The 22,755-nt window shown below is 40.3% G+C and overlaps 1 protein-coding gene across 1 annotated transcript; it reads left to right on the top strand.

Annotated features, from left to right (window-relative positions):
- Window positions 1-972: 972 nt before the first annotated feature.
- LOC308662967 (vomeronasal type-2 receptor 26-like) lies at window positions 973-9,328 on the top strand (the record flags this gene model as incomplete). Its single annotated transcript, XM_081319112.1, has 5 exons — window positions 973-1,254; window positions 2,092-2,520; window positions 3,545-3,772; window positions 7,003-7,129; window positions 8,424-9,328. 5 exons carry the CDS (start codon window positions 973-975, stop codon window positions 9,326-9,328), a joined length of 1,971 nt encoding a protein of 656 aa, XP_081175238.1.
- Between the last annotated feature and the right edge of the window lie 13,427 nt (window positions 9,329-22,755).

Here is a 22,755-nt window from a genome sequence, read left to right as displayed (position 1 = left end):
AAATTTAAATAAATGTATCCAGTTGCTAAGACAGTTGATCCATTACTATAAAATGCATTTCCAAGTCACCATTTGGAGAAGATAATGAATATAGAACATAGAATAATAGAGTTGGAAGTGACCTTGGAGGTCTTCTAGTCCAACCCCTGCTGGAGCCATTTCAAAGAAATGGTGTCCAGTCTCTTTTTGAAAGCCTCCAGTGATGGAGCACATACAACTTCTGAAGGAAAGCTATTCCATTGGTTGATTGCTCTCACAGTTAGAAAATTTCTCCTTAGTTCTAGGTTGCTTCTCTCCTTGGTTAATTTCTATCCATTGTTTCTTTTTGGTGCTTTGGATAACAACAACAACAACAACAACAACAACAACAACAACAACAACAACAACAACAACAACAACAACAACAACAACAACAATAATAATAATAATAATAATAATAATAATAATAATAATAATAATAATAATAATAATAATAATAATGGAAGGGACCTTGGAGGTCATGGTTGGGATCAGATCTACAATTTCCATTTGGGATGATTTTGAGCCTGAAGAAAACCATTGGAAAAAAAAGTCATTTGTGGTCAATAGGACTGTCCTTCTAATAGCAAGATCCAAAGAAGTCCATCTCCTGGCAAGGTCCAAGAAATGAATGATACAGGCATCTTACATTATTTTATTAGAGAGTGAATTTCTGAGAATATTTCCTGCAGTACAATATAGGGATTGAGCTTTTGGTCTGATCTTCTCTTGCTTTCCCCTTCATGAGATCAATCAGAATCCAAAGCTGTTACCAAACATCATCCTGGGTTACAGATTGTTAGATTGTCAAATTTGTGCACTAGACTTATAATACAGCAATCCAAGTGATTAGTTATAAATGTCCTTAAAGGAACAGCTTCAGGAAATATGATGTGATTCTATGAATTGAAGATGAAAACCAACTGCAGTCTCTTATCTTGCAGTATACAGAGTATGAGCTTCTGGCACGTCCTGCCCTTCTTCTTTGCCACTCATGAGATCAACAAGAATCCAAAGCTGCTACCCAACATCACCCTGGGCTACAGCATCTATGAGAACTTTTTCAATGCAAGGATAACATACGAGGTCATGATGGACTTGCTGTCTACAGGGCAGGAGAATGTCCCAAACTACAGTTGTGGAAGACAAAATAACCTTCTGGCTGTGCTTGAAGGGACCGATTCAGAGCTCTTTCCTTCCATTTCAACTATGCTGGGCATCTACAAAATTCCACAAGTAGGAATGAACACTGAAGTTAATTTCATTTTGTAAAGTCTAATGATAGTCCAAAAGGGGTCAGGTCATAAATAAAATGATTTAGATGACAGAGCTTAAAGGACGCCTGAACTATTCTATTTTCACCAGGCATTCAAATACCTTTCTTCATTCTTACATCATTGTATATCTTGATTGTTTTTTAAAGATACACAGGTTACAAAGAGATTTTTCAACTGAACGAACCTCCACCCATAGCTCAAATGAAGTGCTGTCAATCATCCTTTGCATGGAATTTGAATCCTCTTTTCCCACCCTTCTGCCTCTTCTCCCTGTCTTCTGGTCACTGCAGTCTTGGGAGAAAAAAAAAAACATCTTTTCACCCTTATTCCAACCAATTCCAAACAAAATCTCTAAGGATTGGAATGAAAATAACATAGGCAAATATTACTTTAAGAGAGTTTTTTTTCCTATTTGCACCTAAAGACAATAAAAACATACCCAGTTGACACTTTTCTTCCTGCTGCGTTCACTTGACGTTCCATTGTCCCCAATTTATGATCAAAGCAAATCAAATTATATATATTTTTAAAGCCTTTACAATAAAAGAGCACAGCAAAAAGAGAAACAGTGTAATACAGCAATTTGTTATTGGGGAAAGGAAAAAAAAAGAATAGGACAAGAAAACTGTATATGTAATGAATAGTTCTGTGCAGTTGTATAACTTGGTGAATATAATTGACCAGCTGATATGTGAGTAGTGGGTTAGCATCAGAAAAAAAAAATCCCTTAGAGGTAAGGGCTTATTTTTGTCCTTAAGAGCAAAGCAATCAACCATCTCCTCTTCTTTCACCTTAGGTCAACTATGCAGTCATCAGCCACATTCCAGAGCAGAAACACCATTTCCCTTTTTTCTACCGAGTGAGTCCAAAACAAGAACCTCCTCACTTGGCAATTATCAAGTTGCTCCTGCATTTCCGATGGACGTGGATTGGCCTCACTGCTCTGGACAATGAAAGCGGAGAAAAGTTCAGAAGAACCTTTGTGCCAGAAGCCTTAAGGAAAGGTGTCTGTGTTGCCTTCTCAGAAAGCTTACCCATGGTTCTTAGATCAGGGAGGGATAAGTACATCCTTCAATATTTTAGTGACAGTAAAGTGAAAAGTATTGTTTGTCAGTTGGACTCTCAATCCTCATTAATACTAGCAGTACTAATACAAAACATTGAAAAGACAAAAATCCTGTTTGAGGGAAAAATATGGATTGCTACAGCTTTGTCAGATTTAAATGTGAGATTATTTTACCAATTGGTTAATCTCCAGCATAACCATCTTTTATTATCCTTCTCAACTAAGGCAAAGAAATGGACACAATATCATGATTTTAATTCACATTATTCTGCTACAGGGAAGTTTGGGAAGGAAGCATTTCAGTGTTCTTATTCAAGCCCTTTGTTGTCTAAGAAAGTTTGGATCACATGCCTGGAAAAAGAGACCTGGGAAATCCCATCCCCGGATCTGGTTGGAAGAATCCTGTCTGAGGATGGCTCCAGTATTTCCACAACAATCCAGGTTGTGGCCTCGGTCTCCAGTGCTGCCTTTTCCTCCCAAACGAGTAAGAGGAGGATGCCTTCTGGGGACCACCAGACACTCCAGATGGTACAACCGTGGCATGTAATGCTTCTTCAATATTTTAATAATGGTTCCCTTTCAATTCTTACAAGTTATCTTAAAGATAAGCAGAGATGATGGGGATAACCCAAGAACAATTGCCTGTTTCTAATATTTGTTCTGACAAGATGAGACATTTTAGAGAGAGAGAAACAGATAGATTGTGCTGCTGAATCTTCTAGATTAAGCCTGGTGTGCTGATTGAGGATGCTTGTGAGAATAGGTTATGATTTCTCAAGGGATGGGAAGGTTCTTTTCTCAATTGCTGAATAAATAAGCAGTAGGATGGGACAATAACCATCATGTTCTAGTGAACCTCCACCATTGTTGCACAACATGTTTAGGATCTGAGATTACCAATTTCATATAGCAGAGCAGGCTAAAATAATAAACTAAAAAGATCTGTATGTGTGTGAGAGGGAGAGACAGACAGACATAGACAGAGAGACAGAAAGAATGGAAGGAACCTGAGAGAAACAATGGGAATGGGAAAGAAAGAGAGGGAGAGAGGTAATTAGAGAGAAAAATAGAATCTTCCTACCACATTTGCATACAGAAGCGCTGCGATAAAGTACCTCTGGTTTGACTTAGTGCTCAAATGAGAATGTATACATTGCAAGGATGATTCTCCATGTCTTTTCAGCTCCATCCATTTCTAAGAAACTTCCAGATTTACAATTTTTCTGTAAATGACGTTTATTTGGATGAGTATGGAATTTCCACTGCTGACTTTAATATCGTGGACTGGGCAGTATTTCCCAACAAATCTGCTGCTGGGGTGATAATTGGGAATATTGAAAAAGAAGTCTCTTCAGACATCAAGATCTCAGTCGATGAGAGCGCCATCATATGGCCAACATCTTTTAACAAGGTAACCAAGTCTGCCTCTATGTGGGTTTTATTGTTCACCTGTTCCTATGTATCCATGTGATTTTGTGGTTTATTAGTCTTTTAATTTATATGGAGAGTCACCACAGCTAAAAGGATAGGTTGAAGGAGACTATTTCTCCTGTTCCTATCAAAAGATCTATTCTTATGATAAGGGATATCTGGTTTGATGTCATAGCAATATAGATGTGGGGAGAGCAGAGCTTCATACTCTGCAGCTAATTTCCTTCTGCTAGAGAGCCTCAAAGGGCCAAAGGTCACCCCAGAGAGGCGACAACAAAGGAGGAAACCCTCATTGATCATGGGCAAATGTCAGTTAGCCCATTTGATCCAAGGAAATCCCTCCAAACTGACAGAAGAAGGACAGACTGCATTCATGCAGTCTGTCCAAGAGCTTCTGGCAGCTGGGAAGGGTGAGGACTAGCCCTATGAGAGGATCAATAACAGCATGACGTGGAACTGGGTGAGAAGATCCTGTTTCTAGCTATCATTTTTGAACACTATTCTCTGGAATACATAACAGGAAAATAATGGAAATGGAACACCAAAACGTTTGCTTGATAGGAGATTTTAATACAATTGTTGATAGAAAATTAGATTATAGAAGGAGCAAAGGAGGGGAAAAGGAAGAAAGACAGAATGGCAGAAGAAATTTCCATACAGGATACTTAGAGAGAAAGAAACCCTAAAAAGACCCAGTACACATTTTATTTGAATAGACATACAGTAAATCTTGGCCTAGAATTGACATGATATGGATGTCCCCTGAGCTAAGTAGTAATATATATGAGATTGAGGTAAAACCTAACATTTGGGCAGACCATAATCCAATAAAGCTGACCCAGAAAGAGGTAAAGAAGAAATCAAGATGGAGTTTGAATCAATCCTTGTTAAAAGAGAAACACTTTGTAGAATTATCAATAAAGGAAACGGAGTTTTTCTTTAAAAAAATAAAAAGGAAGAGATTTAAATTCAGAATACATGGGACACAGCCAAAGCATATTTTAGAGGATTAGCTATAATATATATGGCTAAAAAGAACAAAGAAAAACAACAACAATTTACAGCACTAAGAGAAGAATTGAAGAAACTGGAATTAGAATTACAAATACATCAAGAAAAGAAAATTGTGAAAAGACAAATGGAGACAGTGAAACATAAATTAAATTTAATAGAGTCAGAAGAATTGGCTCTACAAATAAAAAGGCTAAAACAAAACTTTTTTGAAAATGCAAACAAGCCAGGAAGATGGTTGGCATATAAACTGAAAAAAGAAAGAGAGAAGAGACTGATAATAAACTACAAAATGAGAAGGGTGACTTACAATTCCAAACTGATGCAATTAAAAAAAAGAAAGACTTTTATGAAAAATTATATGATGTAGAAGGAATTTCTCGAGAAACAATCATACAATACTTTGAAAATGCAAACCTACCAAATATACCAGAAAAATATACTAAAAAATATATTAAATGAAAAAATTACAATAATGGAAGTGATAAAAGCTATTAAAAAACCAGAAAAACGATAAAACCCCAGGACCGGATGGGCTACCCGCAGAGGTTTACAAATGTCTGCAAGATACATTAAGTCTACCAATGAAGGAAGTGTGTAACGAGGTATTATTAGAGGCCAAACTACCAAACATGGATGGAAGCAAGTATTACTTTAATATCAAGAGAAGATTCAGATTTGACACAGATAAAAATTATAGTCCAAAATGTGGATTATAATTTTTTTGCCTCAATAATAGCAGAGAGATTGAAAAGATTCTTGACTGAAATTACTATTCTTAGATTAGCAAAAATGTTTAAAAATATGTCTAGCAAATGTTGGAAATGTAATCAAAATCCCGGTACATATTATCACTTATGGTGGACATGTGTAAAAGCAAAAAAAAAAAAAAATGGACTAAAATACATACTTGGTGAGAAAAGGTGTTAGGAAAACATGTAGATTTTAAACCTGAACTTTTTTTTACTAGGCATAATGCCAGAAAAGTTTGATAAACAAAATGTATATTTAACATTACATGTATTAACCGCAGCAAGGATTGTATTTGCATAGCACTGGAAAAATCAGATAACACCATCAAAAGAAGCGATAATTAAAAAAATATTGGACTGGGCAGAAATGGACAGACTCACATTGAGAATCAAAGGAAAAGAAGATACAGAATACTTCCAAATATAGAAGTTATTTTTATCAATGATTGGAAAAGCGGGACAGAGAGTAAGAATTTAACCATTATGTCTAGGCAAAAATCAACCCAGACAACACATTGTTCATTAAGCACAAATGAATTGTAATGATAGAAAACTAATAGAATACTTTTTAAAAAAATCTATTGCTTATGATGGAAATACCAACATTGTTGTGATGTAGAATGGAAAACATGTTGTTGGCTACCCCAAAGCTGTTTGTAGCATGTAAGGAAACCTAGGAGCATCACAAACCAGTGAACTGGCCTTTGACACTGAGGGACTTACGGTAGGGCATTTTATTCAGTGGAATCTTTGGTGTTCTCTGAGCTTGGTTGTTTGTTTGCAGGTAATTTCACTGGTTAATTTCCCAACTAAGTAACATCAACAATGCCTGATGATAGCACTGATAATGTTATCTATTCAAGTAATGAAATATCTGCAAACAGGCAGTCAAAACCAGAGAGCATCAAGGAGTTTACAATTCAGCCCTGAGTTACACAGATTTTCTTCTATTGAATCATTCAATGTTTTTTCAGAACTGGAGTCTTCTTTGAGACTGAGTTGATAGTAAATTGAGATCTAAGAAATACATATTGTAAGAAGGCAGAGGAAATGTTCTGACAGATGGTGTTCTAGCAATTGCTAAGACAAGACGAAGTAACCCTTTGCTTTCCATGCTTTGGACTAGACTTTCCACAGTTTTGTATCTTTGACCAGTTGGCTGAAGCTGACAGGATCTGAAGCCCAAATGCAGAATAATCCTAGGATAATGATGATTGGACTGGAGAGTCAGCAGCTCTTTCTGAACATTAAAGGAACTCTGAGATCATAGCCTGCTGAAATGAAATTGTTAGTGGAGAAATTTCACTGAAACAAACATATTTTAATTGTATGTGGGAAAAGATCTTGAAAGTACCCTCTTGAATTCATGAACCCACTTTGGTGCTCACTTCCATTTTTAGAAGTAATCCTCTCATTCATACATTTATCTGATTTTTTTTCTGTTCAGAAGGCCCCCTTTTCTAGGTGTACGGAACGTTGCCTCCCAGGATATACCAAGCTGATGAGAGAGGGAGAACCAGTTTGTTGCTATGACTGTTCTCCATGTATGGAAGGAACCATCTCTGTGCAGGAAGGTAGGTAATTCAAGAACAAAGAAGCAGCACCAGTCTTTTATTCTAAGGATAATATGGTAGCAATAGGAATTGCAGTTAGACATATTTACTGCTTCATAGTGCTTTACAGCATGCTATAAGCAGTTTACAGAGTCAGCATATTGCCCCTCAACAATCTGGGTCCTCATTTTACTGACCTTGAAAGGATGGAAGACTGATTCAACCTTGAGCTGATCAGTATCGAACTCCAGGCAGTGGGCTGATTTAGCCTGCAATACTGCATTCTAATCACTGTACCACCATGGCTCTGGTATTAGCAAGATTTGTTCTCATATACCAATATACCATTAGATTCAAGAAACAGACTAAAAACACTGCAACAACTGTTCAGTGAAGGTAAAATTCACCATGGTGGATATTTTCACAAGTTCCTGAAACAATAACAAGCAATTTTGAAAAATATTGAGAGACCTTAAGAAACATGACAGCATTTGAAACACCTATACAAAACAAACCTAACCTCAAATTCTAGTAAGATATTTTTTCTGGCAATTGCAAGAACAAATTTAGGAGAGAATTGGAAAAATATATATTTTGTCAGTGATGTCAGATTGGGAGGTCACTTTGGAGAATATGCAGCAATGTGACAAATACCTACAGCATTGATTCCTGGCAGCATTAAGTCATGTGGACATGACCTCCCAGAATTCCTTGGGAGTCATGGAATTCAGGGAATTGGGGAATTCTGGCTGAGGAATTCTGGGAATTGAAGTGCACGTCTTAATGTTGTGTAGGTTGAGAAACACTGATCTACAGTATCTGTGATGAAGCTTAAGTAACTTTTTTTATAAAAAATAGGTCTCGTATGTGGAACATATTGCACAGCAGGATATATTTAAAGCTTTAGAACATGATTTTTAATCAGAAAGTTGTGAGATGAATCAAAACTAATATCAGATGCCAGCAAGAATCTTTACACTTTAAAGTAAAACACAAACACAGAAACAAATAGATTATATGTCGAAGTGGTGTGTGTCTCTGTGTGTGTCTCTCTCTGTGTGTTTATTCTGCTCACAGTTTGGAGAAACAACAAAAGGGAAGAGAGGAATGTTTTCTATAAACATAATTATCTACTTTATTCATGCTTAGTAAGTAAGCATTTTTCCCTTGCATTTCATTATTCTAATCATATCATTTTTAAAAAAATAGAGGGGAAAAAACTTCATTGCTTTATCTACATCCTGCTTCTTGTCAGTTGGTCATGATGCGTGGAATACCATTGAATCACTATTTAAAAATTTGTTGTGTTTTCTAGATGTAGCCCAATGTGCAAAATGTCCACATGACCATCTCTCCAATGAGAAGCGGGATCAGTGTGTCCCCAAAGTTATAACTTTCCTGTCCTACAAAGAAAACCTAGGTCTCATCCTAGCTGTCTCTGCCCTATTTTTGTCTCTTATCACTGTCTTAGTTCTAGGAATTTTTATTAAATATCGAGAAACTCCCATAGTCAAAGCCAACAACCGTGATCTCACCTACATTCTTCTGATCTTTCTCTTGCTTTCCTTCTTGACTTCCCTTCTGTTCATTGGTCAACCCAAGAAAGTGACCTGCCTTCTTCGACAAACTTCTTTCAGTGTTGTTTTCTCAGTTGCCGTGTCATCCTTGCTGGCCAAGACTATCATGGTGGTGATGGCATTTCTGGCCACAAAGCCAGGCAGCAAAATGAGGAAATGGCTGGGGAAATCTCTGGCCAATTTCATTATCTTCTCCTGCTCTGGTGTTCAGGTGGGCATCTGTTTCATATGGCTGGGAATCTTTCCCCCATTCCCAGATTCTGACTTATATTCCCAAAAAGGGCAGATTGTACTGCAATGCAATGAAGGTTCAGTCATCATGTTCTATTCTGCCCTTGGCTATTTGGGCTTTCTGGCTTCCACCTGTTTCTTGGTGGCTTTTCTAGCCCGAAAACTACCAGGGGCCTTCAACGAAGCCAAGTGGATCACCTTCAGCATGCTGCTCTTCTGCAGTGTTTGGGTTTCTTTTGTCCCTGCCTACCTGAGCACCAAAGGAAAATACATGGTGGCTGTGCAGATCTTCTCCATCCTGACCTCCAGCCTGGGCTTACTTGGCTGCATCTTTGTCCCTAAATGTTACATCATCATTCTAAGACCTGAGATGAACTTGAAGGAGAATCTAATAATGAAAAATAATAAGTGAACTTGATTGTGGCAGTTATATTTTATCCAAATTATTGCTAAGTTAAAATAAGACGTTACAAACAGTTATTTTTTCAACGCTGCTAACATCGAATGCTATTGCTTGACAAGACATAAAGAAGTAGCCATTTCATATGTTAAACTTGTGTATTGCTTTAAAAGGTTGGGAGGGGCATGAGTAGAATTTCACCTTCAAGGCCATCTGTCTAAGTAAAGAAGATAAGACCTTGGTGGGTTTTCTAATGGAAGGGAAACTGATTCTTTAATTTAATTGGAGAATATGATTAATGACAAAATTAGAAAGGTGGAGAATTGTGTTTTAATATATTGTGCAAGGGGTGAAGATTTCAGATTCCAGCTTCCTTCAAAGAAGCATAAAGGACTTTTAAGGTAAACAATGCCTCAAGTCAGTTGAAAAGCCCACACGTCAGAAACTTGACATATTTTTTCAAAGACTTTTTCTTCCTCCCATGTGATTAATCTTACTATCAATAAATAGCATAGTGAAGTTTGTTGATGTTTCCTCCACCAATTTAAAATCATGTTATTTGTCTTCTAATCTACATTTCTTCAATATCCATTCAATGTACAAGATGAATAAAGAAAGGAATGTACAGTGTTGTCACATTTCTTTACTGAACTGGAAACATACTGTTTAACTCTGTTTTGTTCAGAATCTGGCTTCGAGTCCTTGTGTAAATTTTTTAAAAGGACAAAGAGATATTGTCAGATTGTCAGTTCTCAAAAACATTCCATAGCTCAACATAATTTCTTTTAATTATTCATTTATTTTAAAAGATTTGTAATGCCACCTATCTTGAGATATATTTTATGTTTTATAATCTTCAAAAGCTATGATCTTAACAAGTATTGTTGTTTTCCGTTTATCCAATCAGGAAGTGACATCTGCTTTGCATACTTAATTTATCTTTCCAATTTCTATCCACCCTCTTTCTCCTGTCTCTCCAAATTTTAAGTTAGACCATCCAAATGCATTTCGCTCAGCATTCTAGTCCGTAACAGCAGCATGAAAATATGAGTCTCACTCAGGATTGTAGTTCCGAAGAGCAGAATGAGGATATGAGTCTCCCTCAGGGTTCTAGTCCCTAACATCTACATACTAGGCTGGCCCAGAGGGACTCTTTTCTCTAAAATCAGCAAGCAGGTCACTTCATCAGCCCTCATGACAACTGAACTGACCTTCAAAAATAAAAACGGAATTGCTTTTTTTCCTTTTACTGACTACAAAGGTTGGCTCACAGAAGCAGAATAGCAAAAATGCCAAGCAAATAAAATGCAGGTCCCACAAGTTTTTGAAACCAATTTAGAGATGTTTTATCAAGAAAATTTGCTCATTAGATAAGATGCAAATCTCTTGCCAATGAAAACAATGACGAAAAAACCCAGAGCCAGGAAACTACAAACCAATCAGTCTGGTATCAATACCTGAGAATATCGTGGAAAAGATAATCAAAAACAGATCTGTGAATATCTCAAGGCAAATAAAGTTATAACTAGGAGCCAACATGTGTTTGTTAAAAACAGTTCATGCCAAACCAAGTTAATTTCTTTCTTTGACAAAGTGACTAAATTAGTAGACCAACAAAATTCTATGGACATAGTATACTTAGATTTCAGTAAGGCACTTGGCAAAGTAGACCATAACCTATTTCTTGGTAAGCTAGAAAAATATGGGACAGACATCATCATCACCAGATGGATTTGTAACTGGCTGATAAACAGATCAATGAGTAATCCTTAATGATACTATGGCTACATGAAGTGAAGTAAGCAGTGAAGTACCACAACTATCCTTCTTAGGTACAGTACTCAACAATATTTTCATAAATGACTTAGATGAGGGAGTAGAAGAAAGGGAATAAGCTGGCAGGAATAGCAACATCCCAGAAGACATATGCAGGATCCAAAAGGATCTTGACAGACTTGAGCAATGGGCTTTCTTCAACAAAGTGAAATTTAATGTGGAAAAAAGCAAGGTTTTACACTTAGGCAAGAAAAACAACAGATAGCTGTGAGAGGGACCTTGGAGTCCTCATGGACAATCACTTAAACATGAGCCAGCAGTGTGTGGCAGCAGCCAAAAATGCTAATACAATCCTTGGTTGTGTAAACAGAGGCATAGAATCAAAATCACATGAAGTATTAGCAGCGCTTTATAAAGCCTTAGTAAGGCCACACCTGGAATACTCCATCCAGTTTTGGTTGCTACGTTACAAAACAGATGTTGAGACTTTGGAAAAAGTACAAAGAAGAGCAACTAAGATGATTAAAGGCCTGGAGACTAAAACATATGAAGAACGGTTGCAGGATTTGGACATGGCCAGTCTAGAAAAAAGAAAGGCTTGGGGTAACATGATAGCAGTATTCCATTATTTGAGGGGCTCCCAGAAAGATGAGGGGGTGATCTTATTTTCCAAAGCACCAGAAGACAAGACAAGAAAGAGTGGATGGAATCTAATCAAGGATAGAAGCAACCTAGAAGTGAGGAGAATGTTACTAATGGTGAGAGCAACCAACCAATGGAACATCTTGCCTTCAGAAATTGTGGGTGCTCCATCACTGAAGGTTTTAAAAAAAGAGCCTGGACAACCATTTATCTTAAATTATAGAGGGTCTCTTGTCTGAGCAGGAGGTTGAATGAGAAGATCCAATTATATTATTTTATGTTCTATATTCTTAGTTACTTTGAGTGAGGTATATGGAAATTCACACAGGGAGAAATGAGACAAAGAATTCCCCTGGTGCTCTGTACTTGCAAATGACAAGAGCATTGACTCAATAGAGGAAAGTGATAAATTTTGGGGGAGAGGGAAATTCATTCCCACTCTCTCAATTGGCCTAGACTAGAAAGAGTGCAGAGAAGAGCAACAAAGATAATTAGGAGAATGGAGGCTAAAATGTATATTCAGAAGTGTTGCTGGAATTAGATATGTCTAGTTTAATGAAAAGAAGGACTAAGGGTGTCCTGATAGCAATATTCCAATATCTAAGGGGTTGCTATTCAGTTATTGTATGGACCAGGTTTGATCTACCACATCCAACCCAAGCCTACCAGAAGTCATCTACAAGCATGATCAATGGTGTCTTGTACTGTATTCTGGCCTCAACCATGACTGCCATGGATCCATAATCTATTTCTTCCAGAGCATTTTAAAGCTGTAGGTGTCAAGGTTCTGACTGACAAAGCCAACAAAAACACAGCCGAGATTATCCAATTCTAATGCAAAACTTTACTGAGCACATAATTTTGACACAGGTGAAAGGAAAACCAGCTCTATTTAATTGGTGCTTAAATCAGTATATTAAAAACATAGAAGTTTCCCTTCCCCCTAATCATATAGGTCACATTATCCAATTAAGTGTTAGACTCTTGTTTATGAGAGAATGTCTTTAGTTCTCAGTAAACAACTTTCAAGAGACTTGAAAGCTTTCACAGATCTGAGATCCACCAACTCCAGGCACCAAGTGGAAGCCTGCAGCTATACCAGTACCTCAAGGTCAAATGCTGGGAAAGTCTACTAAACAAAGAGTACATTACCCAAACAAAAAGAACATAGTGAATTGGAGGGGAAAAAATAACTGCGAATGGACCAGGGAAAGGAGGGAAAAAGCTTTTCTACTTCTGTATTCATGCCAGCTCAGTAAATTGTACTCTTGGAAAATGAAACTGCCCATCTAGTTGGCCATAATTTCAACTTGCACGTCCTAAAGGGTTAGATTGGTCCTAGTGAATTGTCTTTATTGCAACGCCTTTTCTCTAAGGCCACATATGAGCTGGTCTCAAAGATGCTCATCTAGGTTGGAAAACCTACAGAGGCGAGCTGCCTGGTGTAAGGCCGCGATGAATTCTGATGCAGTTTCCCCAGGGTGTTGCACTTGTTGATCAAATCTGAACCGCCAGGCCATCTCCGACATCCTGGGCTTGAAGTGTACGTTCAGCTTTTGTTTGTGATCGGCGAAGGAGACGGTCTCAATTGGCATTGGGGTGAATAGGCTTTGGGCCAGGTCAAATGTTGCAAGCCTGCTTATGCAGAGTAGTGTCACCACTTTCAGGCCATCCTCCGTGATCTGGTTCGCCCGTAAGTAATTTTCTATTTGTCCGAGGTGCAATGGCCACTGTTCAGGGTGGTGGATGTCAAATTCACGAGGCTGGCCAACTTTTGGCATCTTCTTTCTTCTGGTCTTGGATCCTGCTCCACAAACTCAGATGGGTGCTTCTGAGCACGAGGCCGCTAGCATGCTGATCTAGCCGGCCGATAGGGGGGGAAGATGCCTCTTTCCTCCAGCATGTGAAGCCGTCCCCTCGTGACTTCAACTCTATGGCGAAGCAGGATCCCACCTTCATCACCACTATTGTGTATCAGGTCCTGAAGTGTAGAGAAGACGCCAGGCAGATGAGTACAAGTGAACTATTGCTTTATTGGCAATCATGTCTGTACTGGGGAGTTAGGGCGTACATGCAAGCTTATATACTTTCATACATCCAATCAGATTGAACCTAACAATCTCGCCACTAAGACTCCCGCCAGAACCGTTAGAGATCAAACATGTGAATAGTTGCTTTCCCAAAACCCAACACAGGTCTGACTTTTAATTTTTTGTTTGTTTGTTTGTTATCTGTGAAGTCGTGTCCAACTCATCGCGATCCTATGGACAACATTCCTCCAGGCCTTCCTGTCCTCTACCATCTTCTGGAGTCCATTTAAGCTCACGCCTACTGCTTCAGTGACTCCAGCCAGCCACCTCATTCTCTGTCGTCCCCTTCTTCTATTGCCCTCAATCTTTCCCAGCATTAGGCTCTTCTCCAGTGAGTCCTTCCTTTTCATTAGGTGGCCAAAGTATTTGAGTTTTAGCTTCAGGATCTGGCCTTCTAAAGAGCAGTCAGGGTTAATCTCCTCTAGGACTGACCGGTTTGATCGCCTTGCAGTCCAAGGGACCCGCAGGAGTCTTCTCCAGCACCATAGTTCAAAGGCCTCAATTCTTTGGTGCTCAGCCTTTTTTATGGTCCAGCTTTCACTGCCATTCAGATGGTCATCTGAATTAAATTCACCCATTCCTGTCCATTTTAGTTTGCTGATACCTAAGATGTCGATGTTCAGTCTTGTCATCTCTTTTTTGACCACGTCTAGCTTTCCTTGATTCATGGATCTTACATTCCAGGTTCCTATGGAGAAAAAATCTTTACAGCATCCGACTTTCCTTTCACCACCAGACACATCCACAGCTGAGCGTCCTTTCGGCTTTGGCCTAGTCGCTTCATTCTTTCTGGCGCTACTAGTACTAGCCTTCTGCTCTTCCCCAGTAGCATACTGGACGCCTTCCGATCTGAGGGGCTCATCTTCCAGCGTCATATCGTTTTGCCTTTTGGTACTGTCCATAGGGTTTTCATGGCAAAGATACTGGAGTGGTTTGCCATTTCCTTCTCCAGTGGATCACTTTTTGTCAGAACTCTTTGCTATGACCTTTCCATCTTGGGTGGCCCTGCATGGCATAGCTCATAGCTTCATTGAATTACACAAGCCCCTTCACCACAACAAGGCAGTAATCCATGAAGGGGTGACTTTTAATGCTGCCCCTTTAATGTGCCAGATTAAAGTTTATCTTGCTTGATCAAGTTAGTGGATCTATGTTCTTTTGCAAGAGAACTGTGCTTCTCCTTAGACAGTTCTGAGGCCAAAGACAGTGGGTGCCTGTCTCAGAGAACTACAGAAGATCTCCATCATGATATGTGAAATACTGCTGCTGCTGCTTCTCCTGGTGTCCCATTTTCCATGTGGGATGCTGATAATGAAATGTCCATTAAATATACAGAAAGAAGACCACAGATTTAATTATTATAAGCCAGGAGATTTCCTGATTAGTGGAATCATATCTACATCTAGCACCATATTTAAACCATACCTCTTCTTTGAGCCTCCAAACCACAGATTTCAAAGGTAATTCCTGATAAGTACTTTACACTAGTGATTAATTTTATCTTTTCCACTGTTTTTCTTTTAATAGGGATGGTTAGCTGATATAAATGTTAAAATTTTATGTTTTAACTTTTAATATTGACATCTACAACCTTAGTGGTCTACAGTTAAAAATTATGGAAATATTATAGAATATTATTCTACACAGTATACTGTCCGAACAGACAATAATAATAAAAGTAAAATGTTACTTTATGGCAAAGGAATGTTATACTCTGTCATGGCTGGTGAATTTTTATTCTGAATTTTGCAAGCTGATATGCAAAATTTAGAAAAATGATAGGGTATTGTGGAAAACATTCTGAAAGAAATAAAAACATGTAAAAGATGTCAGAATGGGTAGGTAGTCTAGTGAACTTCAGAGAGATGAGAGTTATTTAATTGCCCTATTAAATAAATATTTGATGCTTCAGGTTAGAAACCACGAAAGCATAATCTCTAGTCTTGCCTTGGATATAAATTCAACTGGATGGCTCTGGGCCAGTCACATTCTCTTAATTCTAAGAAAGAGACAATAGGAAACCACTTCTGAAAAACCTTGCCAGGAAAACTGCAGGAACCTGTGCAGGCAGTCTCTAAGAATTGGACATAATCAAACAGAAGAAAAAAAATATTAAGTGAGAAATAAAGACAGACAAAGTTGGAGTTTTTCTAAGATGCATAGTATTATTCAGGAAGAATCTTCCCCACTTCCCAGTTTATTATTCCAGAAAAGAGCTGTTCCTTTTTTTGATCAAGCAGTCAAAGAAGAACTTTATATCTCCAAAGTTGAAGCCCCCTTTAGTCTTTGAAACCTCTAGCTGTATTAGGGGTCACTGGTGTTACTAGATACCTTGCATGATATTATTATTATTAAGGGCTATTGTCAGAATCCATTTATATCCCATTCATAAATCCCTATCGGTATGTTCTAAAATCTTACACCCCTCACTGTATTCTGCCATTACCAAGGAGGAGAAGAGAAGATGTTAATTGGCCATCCCTATCCATTTGATGCAAGGGTGTTTATTCAGCCTGCCTGGAGGCTGTCATCAGACCAGGAGAAGAACCTTTGAACTGAGAAGAACAAAGAAAGGGAAGGGGGGAGAGATCTGGTTTGTATCTCCAATTAGAATCTGAAAGGGAGGAAGGAAATGTCCTAAAGGCATGGAAGATCCCTCGTCCCTTGGCAGGTTTTGACACCTGAACCTTAATTGATCCGGGACTGACCAAATGGACTGAGGGGAGAGGGTTTCACTCGGGGACACTTTAAAAGTATCAATCTGTAACACAGTTTTCAGATCCTGTCTAGTTTTTCCACTGACAATCATGTATTAGTAAAAGCTCCTTCTTGGAAAATCCTGTCTCCAAGAGTTCTTTCCTAAGACGTGGATTGGGGTGGGTCCTGACAGCTATGATGTCACTGCTGACTTATAGTCACCACAGATAGATAGAATTTCACCAGGAAAAATCTTTTAGTTCTTCCTCTAAGGACATAAGGAATCACATTAAAAGCAAACAAACACCTGGCATTGCAACCTATCCCAAACCAAAGACAATTAACTCCTGAGATTTAAGGCACGCTTTCAACTAAATTGAGTCATCAAAGCAGAAACAATAAATAACAAGGAAATATCTAAACCTTTTCCAGAATAATTCAACTTAATTATTCCTCCAATTAGCAATCAAATCAACATAAAGAGATTTATTTCATTGAGCCCTGTTTTTTATATGGAAATGATTTTCCAAACTGAATTTAAAATAGATGCATCCAGTTGCTAAGACAGTTAATTCATTGGTATAAAAATGTAGGTTCTGCTATAAAAGTGTAGCTTCTGGAGATAATAATTTTTGGGATCAGGTCTAGAGTTTCCAAATGGGATGATTTTAGGCCTGAGGAAAACCATTGGAAAGAAGGTCCTCTGTGGTCAATAGGACTGTCCTTCTAAAAGCAAGTTCCAAAGAGGTCCGTTATCTGGCAAGGTCCTATAAATGAATGATGCAGAGATCTCACATTTTTCATTGAACAGTGAATTTCTGAGAATATGTTGTACATTACGATATAGGGACTGAGCTTTTGGTCTGGTCTTCTCATGCTTTTCCCTTCAAGGGGTCAACCAAATTAGTTTGTGGATTAGAGGGTGATGCAATCCATAACTAATTTCAGATTATTAGATTTTCAGATGTCCAGTTTAAACTCACAAGACAGCAATCCTCCTGATTAGTTATAAATGTCATAAAGCAACACCTTCAGGAAATATGATGTGATTTTATGAATTGAAGATGAAAGCCAATTGCAGTCTCTTATCTTGCAGTATACAGAGTATGAGCTTCTGGCACATCCTGCCCTTCTTCTTTGCCACTCATGAGATCAACCAGAATCCAAAGCTGCTACCCAACATCACCCTGGGCTACAGCATCTATGAGAACTTTTTCAATGCAAGGATAACATATGAGGTCATGATGGACTTGCTGTCTACAGGGCAAGAGAATGTCCCAAACTACAGTTGTGGAAGACAAAATAATGTTCTGGCTGTGCTTGAAGGGACTGATTCGGAGCTCTTTCCTTCCATTTCAACTATGCTGGGCATCTACAAAATTCCACAAGTAGGAATGAATATTGAAGCTAATTTCATTTTGTAAAGTCTACTGATAGTCTAAAAGGGGTCAAATAATAAATAAAATGAGTCAGATGACAGAGTTTAAAGAACACCTGAAATATTCTATTTTCATCAGGCATTCAAATACCTTTCTTCATTTGTACATCAATGCATATCTTGATTTTTTTTTAGAGATACAGAGATTACACTGAGATTTTTCATCTGAACGAACTTCACCCATAGCCCAACTAAAGTGCTGTCAATCATCGTTTGCATGAGGATGTGCCTGCTGTCTCGCCGCGTGTTTCAGCTGGCGGTGTTTCAGCTCGTGTATTGCCGCAGCGAGGAGACTTCTCCCTCCTCCCTCCCCTGACTGAGATGGTGGGTTTCTGAGGTCTCGTATCGCCTGTAGGCGCTGTCTTTGCACTGTAGAGACCTCCCCCCTCTCAGAGTTTTAAGACAGTGGGGTAATATGGTGGTTTGAATCAATCTTGCCACCTCGAAACAGCTGATCGGCGCTGTTTGTGGCGCTGATGGGAGCGCTGTGAGTAGTGACTATGGATTTGCCTGCTGTTTCACCGCGCGTTTCAGCTGGCGGCGTTTCAGCTAGCGCAGTACACGCCGCAGCAAAGAGACTTCTCCCTCCCTCCCCCGATTGAGATGGTTGTGATCCTGAGGTCTTGGATCATCTGTGGAGTGCTGTTTTTGCACTGTGGAGATCTCCCCCTATTTCAGAGTTGCAAGATAGTGTGGGGAAATGGCGGCTAGAAACCAACTTCGCTGCCTCAGAACAGCTGATCGGTGCCATTTTTTACGGCATGGTGACTTCTTCCTCCCCGAGATTAATATCAGTGTTGAGGAGCCCCCCCTCTCTTGTCTATGGAGTGTCAGCTGCAACTTTAAGAACTTTGTTGACCAAGGATGGACCTGATAGACCCGGGATCTGACTGCAGTGAGAGGGCAGAACAATTAACTATCAATCCACCCCCTGATGTGAGAGATCAGCTGTGGTGGATTTATCCTGGTTGTCTTTAGCTAAGTTTTGCCCAGATCGATTTGCCATCTGTTGTGGGAGAACTGTTATGGCTTTTATCTGCAGCCAGCTCGGGTGAGAGTAGAGCCGGCTTGGCTTGGCTTGGCTTGGATGGGCTTGGCTTAATGGTTCTGTTTTGCCGCCCTAACTTAATAACGTCAACAATGTTCTTTAACATCTTTTGCTTTGACCATCTAGCTGCTTACAAATAGCCCAATGCAGACATTTTGGCATATGGTTCGCTTATATTATTCTATTGTGGACTTATATGCCTTCAGGAGAGCTCCTGCCACCTGGGCACGACCTACCGCCTTGTGTTCTATCCCCCTTGAGGATGGGCCCAATTGTTGGGACCCTGAGAGGTGGTTGGGCATAGATAGGGGCTGTTGGTTGAAGCGGATTAATAAGCCCCTACTATGTTTTTTAGCCGGTTGTTTTAGGGGGTTAGGGAGGGGGGTGAATGATAGGGGTGGGAGGGATAAGGGTATTTTATCAACCAGCTGTCAGTCCAGGCTGGAGACGGTTCCCGGCGAGACGAGTTTGGGGTTAGGGATCTCTGGTTCTTCCGGCTGTGGGGTGGGGTTTCAAATCCCCATGACAATTGGGAATGGTAGCAGGTGGTTGGACGGAGGGCCATATCAACATCAGGGATCATGCCCCCACTGTCTCCAAGCGGTGGCGTGCTCCGACCCTCCAGTTGATACCCGTTTACCCGGGGGTGAGGGAGATCAGGCCCCTGAGCTTAGGCTGGTATATTTTAATGCCAGATCCATGGTGAACAAAGCTCCCCTTGTCCGAGATTTGATTGAGGAGGAAAGCGCAGATCTGGCAAGCAGTACAGAAACCTGGTTGGGCTCAGAGGGAGGTGTCCCTCTGACTGAGCTCTGCCCTCTGGGTTTCTGTGTGCTGCACCGGCCACGAGCTCAGGGGAGGGGAGGGAGTGTGGCGGTGGTTATACGGAAGACCTTATACCCATGGGAGACCACTGTCGTACAGATTGGCGGGAGTGAGTCACTCCTCTTAAGGTTTGGTTCTGGGGTTCAGTTGGGCTTGTTGCTGACATACCTGAAGCCCAGCTGTGTTGCAACGGCTCTGCCTGGGCTTCTCGACACCCTTTCAGGGCTGGTGGTTGAATTTCCTAGACTTATGGTTCTGGGCGATTTCAATCTTCCATCCCTGGGCGGGTTGTCGAGTTAGTTCAGGAGTTCATGGCCTCCATGACAGCCATGGACCTGACCTAGATAATTCAGGGCCTGACCCATGGAGGGGGTCACACTCTTGACCTGGTTTTCCTATCTGGGCAGTGGTTTGATGATCTGGGAGGGGGTATGCCAAATATTGTCCCCCTGTCATGGTCCGATCATCATCTCCTATGGCTGGTCTTCCGATATGCTACCTCTCGCTGCTGGGCTGCGGAGCCAACCAGGTGGTTCCACCCCAGGCGCCTAATGGATCCAGAACGGTTCCAGATGGCGCTTGGGTCTATACCTATCTCCCTCACTCACAGCCCGGCCGATGCCTTGGTGGAGGCTTGGGAGAGGGCCGCCACCGAGGCACTTGACTGGGTTGTACCCTTGCGACCCCTGACCCGGTGCAGATCCTGATGGGCTCCATGGTTTTCTGTGGAGCTCCGGGAGATGAAGCGTCGGAGACGGAGTCTGGAGAGCTGTTGGAGATCCAGCCGGTCTGAATCTGACCGATTGCGAATAAGATCTTTTACTAGGTCTTATCTCACGGCAATGAGGACGGCGAAGTCTAATTACTTCGCCGCCCTCATCGCGTCCGCAGATAATCGCCCAGCTGCCCTGTTTAGGGTAACTCACGCCCTCCTTTTTCAGGAGGTGAGGGAGGAGCCCTTGCAGGGGCGGGCCGAGGAGTTTAGCCAGCATCTGACGGACAAAATCGCTCAGATTCGGACCGGTTTGGACTCTGACTGGGCAGAGTCTGATGGGGAGGAATCGAGTGGTCTTGAGAGTAGTACTATCTGGACTGAGTTTGATCCTGTGACTCCTGAGGAGGTGGACAGGATTATGGGGAGGCTGAGGTCTACCACCTTTTTATTGGACCCGTGCCCCTCTTGGCTGGTTTATTCAGCTAGGGAGGAGACACGAGGCTGGTTCCAGGCAGTGATATCTGCTTCTTTGAGTGAGGGTGTCTTTCCCGCCGCCTTGAAGGAGGCAGTGGTGAGACCCCTTCTCAAGAAGCCTGCCCTGGATCCAGCTATTTTGAACAACTATCGTCTGGTCTCCAACCTTCGCTTTTTAGCGAAGGTTGTTGAGAGTGTGGTGGCGCATCAGCTTCCTCTGTTCCTGGAGGAAACTGATTATCTTGACCCGTACCAATCGGGTTTCAGGCCGAAATCCTGGACTATTTGGATATTCGAGCTGGAGGTTGACAGGAGCAGCCATAGGCTGGGCCTCTCAGCATCTATTAACACTGATTAGAACCAGCCATGGAGAAAGGAAACAAAAAAGTAAATCACTATGCTGCCCAGTCCCAAATCCCACAGCTAACCTAAAAGGATGCCATGGTCAATGATATTGAAAGCCAGTGAGTGGTTTTATTCCTTGAATTTAGGAAAAAGAAGTCCTGATCGACATGAGGGCAGAATGAGGGAGATTCATATTATTCCTACTTACTAGTTAAAAACTGATAAAAATGACAAAACCAAACTGCAAAAATGGAGTGCATGAACACACAATTAAATCTCTGAATTTATTACAACATGAGGGAAACAGGATGGACTCTATTCCATGTGAAATGGTTTGTAGCAGCACTCAGATCTAAGCTGTTCCTTTACCATATCAATCAATCAACTTCCTCTGCTACTGTCAACCACCAGAGAAATCTGGAGATTTATTGCAAGCTTAAAGTCTCGACAAATATCTAAGCTGCTTAAGGTCGATGGAAATAAGTGGGAATTAAGTAGGCATTTAAGGTGGGCTGGACTTAGAACTCTTGTAGAGATGCAGGAACTCATGACTTATGATGTGTTTGACCCCTTCCTTGAGTTCAGCCTGGTCATCTCCTGTATCTACTCCTACCAGTACTCAGGTGACCAGAAACTCTGTAACACTGAATCAGATGTTATTAGATAGTCATTGTCATCTCTGCCAAGGCAAAAAAAAGTCCTCACATGGACATGCTGCTTCCACTAACATCCAGTCAGAAGTTGGGGCCAGTTTCTCCATATCCTCTGTGCTTCTTTGTCTTCAATAACTGATTGGTGGTGCCCACAACCCACACCAAATGCTACCAATAGTTTGACAGAATTAAAGGTCAAAGGAACAGCAAGGGATATCAATTAAAATATGAACATCAATTGAGAAGAAACAAAGCATGATTCATAAGGAGACACTGAGAAAAAGATCCATCATCATTGGCAACAGATGTTCATCTCATGTAAAAACTAGATCATGAAAGATTCCCAGTGCCAGTTTATCTATATTGGTTTCAGAAAACATGTATATTAGCTATGTGATTTTAATGTAATTATTTCACAGAATATTAATTCTAAAGATTACTTTGACAGTTTCATTGCAGGTAATCACTGCTTAATGACAGTAATTGGGCCATTATTTCAGTCACTAAGTGATGCAGCCATAAAGCTGATGTCATATATTGCATCACTTAGTGGCACCAATCCTAACAGTTAACATTGCTCTTGTTAAAATAGAATTATGGATCATTAAGAAAAGACACCACATCATAGGAGCTTGATGTTTCTGTCCAACTTCCCACAAACAAACTCAATGGGGAAGTTCCTTAGGCAAAAAAGTAATATGGAACAACTTGTCAGCTTCCCTGCCTGCTTATTGAT

This window comes from Vipera berus (assembly GCF_964194415.1).
Source record: "Vipera berus genome assembly, chromosome: 2".
NCBI classification, from domain to species: domain Eukaryota; kingdom Metazoa; phylum Chordata; class Lepidosauria; order Squamata; family Viperidae; genus Vipera; species Vipera berus.
This window is presented reverse-complemented; position numbering and strand designations above follow the sequence as displayed.